Raw genomic sequence first — 2,997 nt, 5'->3', positions numbered from 1 at the left:
ACTTACTACTTTGTGTGCTTTTTTATTATTCCTTGGTGCAGTTGCGAAATCCGCACAATTCCCTCTTCACGTATGGTTACCCGATGCTATGGAAGGACCCACTCCTATTTCGGCTCTTATACACGCAGCAACTATGGTTGCTGCGGGAATTTTTCTTCTAGCTCGACTTCTTCCTCTTTTCATATCTTTACCTTTGATAATGAGTTTTATTTCTTTAGTAGGTACAATAACACTATTCTTAGGAGCTACTTTAGCTCTTGCTCAGAGAGATATTAAAAGAAGCTTAGCCTATTCTACAATGTCTCAATTGGGTTATATGATGTTAGCTCTAGGTATAGGTTCTTATCAAGCTGCTTTATTCCATTTGATCACTCATGCTTATTCAAAAGCTTTATTGTTCTTGGGATCTGGATCCGTTATTCATTCAATGGAACCTCTTGTTGGGTATTCACCAGATAAAAGTCAAAATATGGTTCTTATGGGCGGTTTAAGAAAATACATTCCAATCACAAGAACTACTTTTTTATGGGGTACACTTTCTCTTTGTGGTATTCCACCTCTTGCTTGCTTCTGGTCCAAAGATGAAATCCTTAGTAATAGTTGGTTGTATTCGCCCTTTTTTGGAATAATAGCTTCCTTTACTGCAGGATTAACTGCCTTTTATATGTTTCGGATATATTTACTTACATTTGGTGGGTATTTGCGTGTTCATTTTCAAAATTACAGTAGCACTAAAGAGAGTTCCTTGTATTCAATATCCTTATGGGGAAAAAGGATACCCAAAGGAGTGAATAGGGATTTCGTTTTATCAACAACGAAGAGTGGAGTTTCTTTTTTTTCACAAAATATACCCAAAATTCAAGGTAATACAAGAAATAGGATAGGATCCTTTACTACGTCTTTTGGGGCTAAAAACACTTTTGCCTATCCGCATGAAACGGGAAATACTATGTTATTTCCTCTTCTTATATTACTACTTTTCACTTTGTTCATTGGATTCATAGGAATCTCTTTTGATAATGGAGGAATGGATAATGGAATAGCAGAGTTAACCATATTATCAAAGTGGTTAACTCCCTCAAAAAACTTTACCCAGGAAAGTTCTAATTCTTTTGTAAATTCATATGAATTTATTACTAATGCAATTTCTTCTGTAACTCTAGCTATCTTTGGTTTATTCATAGCATATATCTTCTATGGATCTGCTTATTCTTTTTTTCAGAATTTGGATTTAATAAACTCTTTTGTAAAAAGAAATCCTAAAAAAGAATTTTTGGATCAAGTAAAAAAAAATATATACAGTTGGTCATATAATCGTGGTTATATAGATATTTTCTATACTAGGGTCTTTACCCTCGGTATAAGAGGGTTAACCGAACTAACGGAGTTTTTTGATAAGGGTGTTATTGATGGAATTACCAATGGAGTGGGTCTTGCTAGTTTTTGTATAGGAGAAGAAATTAAATATGTAGGGGGAGGTCGAATCTCGTCTTATTTATTCTTTTTTTTATGTTATGTATCTGTGTTTTTATTCTTTTTTCTTTCTTAAGTTAAGGAATTCAAGTCTCTTGCAAAAATAACTATCCTACCCCTTTCTACAATCTCTCTATAATCCCACCTTGTTACATAAGGTAAGTATTGTATAATCGTTCGGTTTTCCGCGATTTTTTCCATTCCTCTGTGTAAATACCCTAATATGGGTTCACAATCAATAACATCCTCACCATCAAGAGTAACGATCAGTCGAAGAACACCATGCATTGATGGGTGTTGAGGGCCCATATTGACTATCATGAGATCTTTTTTTGTAAGCGGTAGACTCATATCCTTTCTTCCTTAATTCATTATTCCATGAAAATGGATTATTCCATGAATTCCTCAAAGTGAGGCTCATCAAAATGAAAAATCTAAGACTACTATAAAGACTACTAAAAAAATAATAAAACAAGAAAAAAATTTGAAGGATTAAATTACTGCTCCCGAATATTCAACTGACCGATTAATTTCTTATAACGTACTCTATTTTTCTTTGCCAAATAAGCCAGCAAACGTCGACGTTTTCCCAAAAGTCTTCGTAGACCTCTTTCCGATGAAAAATCTTTTTTGTGTAATTCCAAATGTGAAGCAAGTCTCCGTATCTTATTGGTGAAACTGAATACTTGAAATTCAACAGAACCCCTGTTTTCTTCTTTTTCTTCTTTAACCATAAATCCTAAAATTTTTCTACCTCCTTTCTTTTTCATGTATTTTTCTGATCAGGAAAAATAAAAAATTATGTCAGTTATTTTGAAGTTATTCTAATCTCGTACACACACAAATTTGCAATTATTCATCTACTACTGGAATTTGGATTTTTTTTATCGATGCAAATTGGATTTGGATAGAAGGGTACATTCTTTCTACTATTTTAGATAGAAGAAATGTTTCTTCTATCTAAATATAGTAGAAAGAATTTTGCTGATTTATTTATTGCTATATGCAATTTATGGAATTGATACACCATTTAATTGATATCATTTAGCAAAATGAAACACAGCATAGGCATCCATCTTTTGGCTCGAGAATTTCACGGGATAGAGATATGGTATAAGAAATAGACTATTAAGTAACTCTAAATGAATTGTGGATACATCTGTATCCTTAACATACTGAAACGATTGCCATTATTCGTATCAAACCAATAGCGATTCATACAAGCTAAATCTTCTAATCAATGGTGGGCCAATAATGAATTTTTTTGCATATGTATTAAGACGCTTGGCCTGATTTCGAAATTGTCCAGAGTTTTATATGTTGTTTTCATTGCAAAATGATGGGTCTCCTTCCATAACTTTCCAATTACGAGTACGAGAATTGAAAGACATAAATATTCTAAATTCTCTACGGCGTCTAGTAGATAGATAGAATATTTTCAGGAACAAGAAAATCAGAAGAATCTTTCTCTCTATTCACTATCATTCCGCGTCTTCGACTTCTATTAGTTTCTTTTCTTCTTTA

At 33.0% G+C, this 2,997-nt stretch overlaps 1 protein-coding gene across 1 annotated transcript in view; it reads left to right on the top strand.

The window, feature by feature from the left end:
* Window positions 1–526: 526 nt before the first annotated feature.
* The window catches only part of LOC123420903 (NAD(P)H-quinone oxidoreductase subunit 5, chloroplastic), a gene marked incomplete at its 5' end in the record, with an annotated part of 4,349 nt that continues 1,878 nt past the window's right edge, over window positions 527–2,997 (top strand). The window contains 1 exon segment of the mRNA XM_045107468.1: window positions 527–2,997. This exon segment is cut by the window's right edge and continues 1,878 nt beyond it. Coding sequence (XP_044963403.1) covers window positions 527–1,549 — 1,023 coding nt within the window.

This window comes from Hordeum vulgare, unplaced genomic scaffold (genome assembly GCF_904849725.1).
Source record: "Hordeum vulgare subsp. vulgare unplaced genomic scaffold, MorexV3_pseudomolecules_assembly, whole genome shotgun sequence".
Lineage (NCBI taxonomy): Eukaryota > Viridiplantae > Streptophyta > Magnoliopsida > Poales > Poaceae > Hordeum > Hordeum vulgare.
The sequence above is the reverse complement of the archived record's forward strand: the minus strand, read 5'-3'. Positions and strand labels throughout refer to the sequence as shown.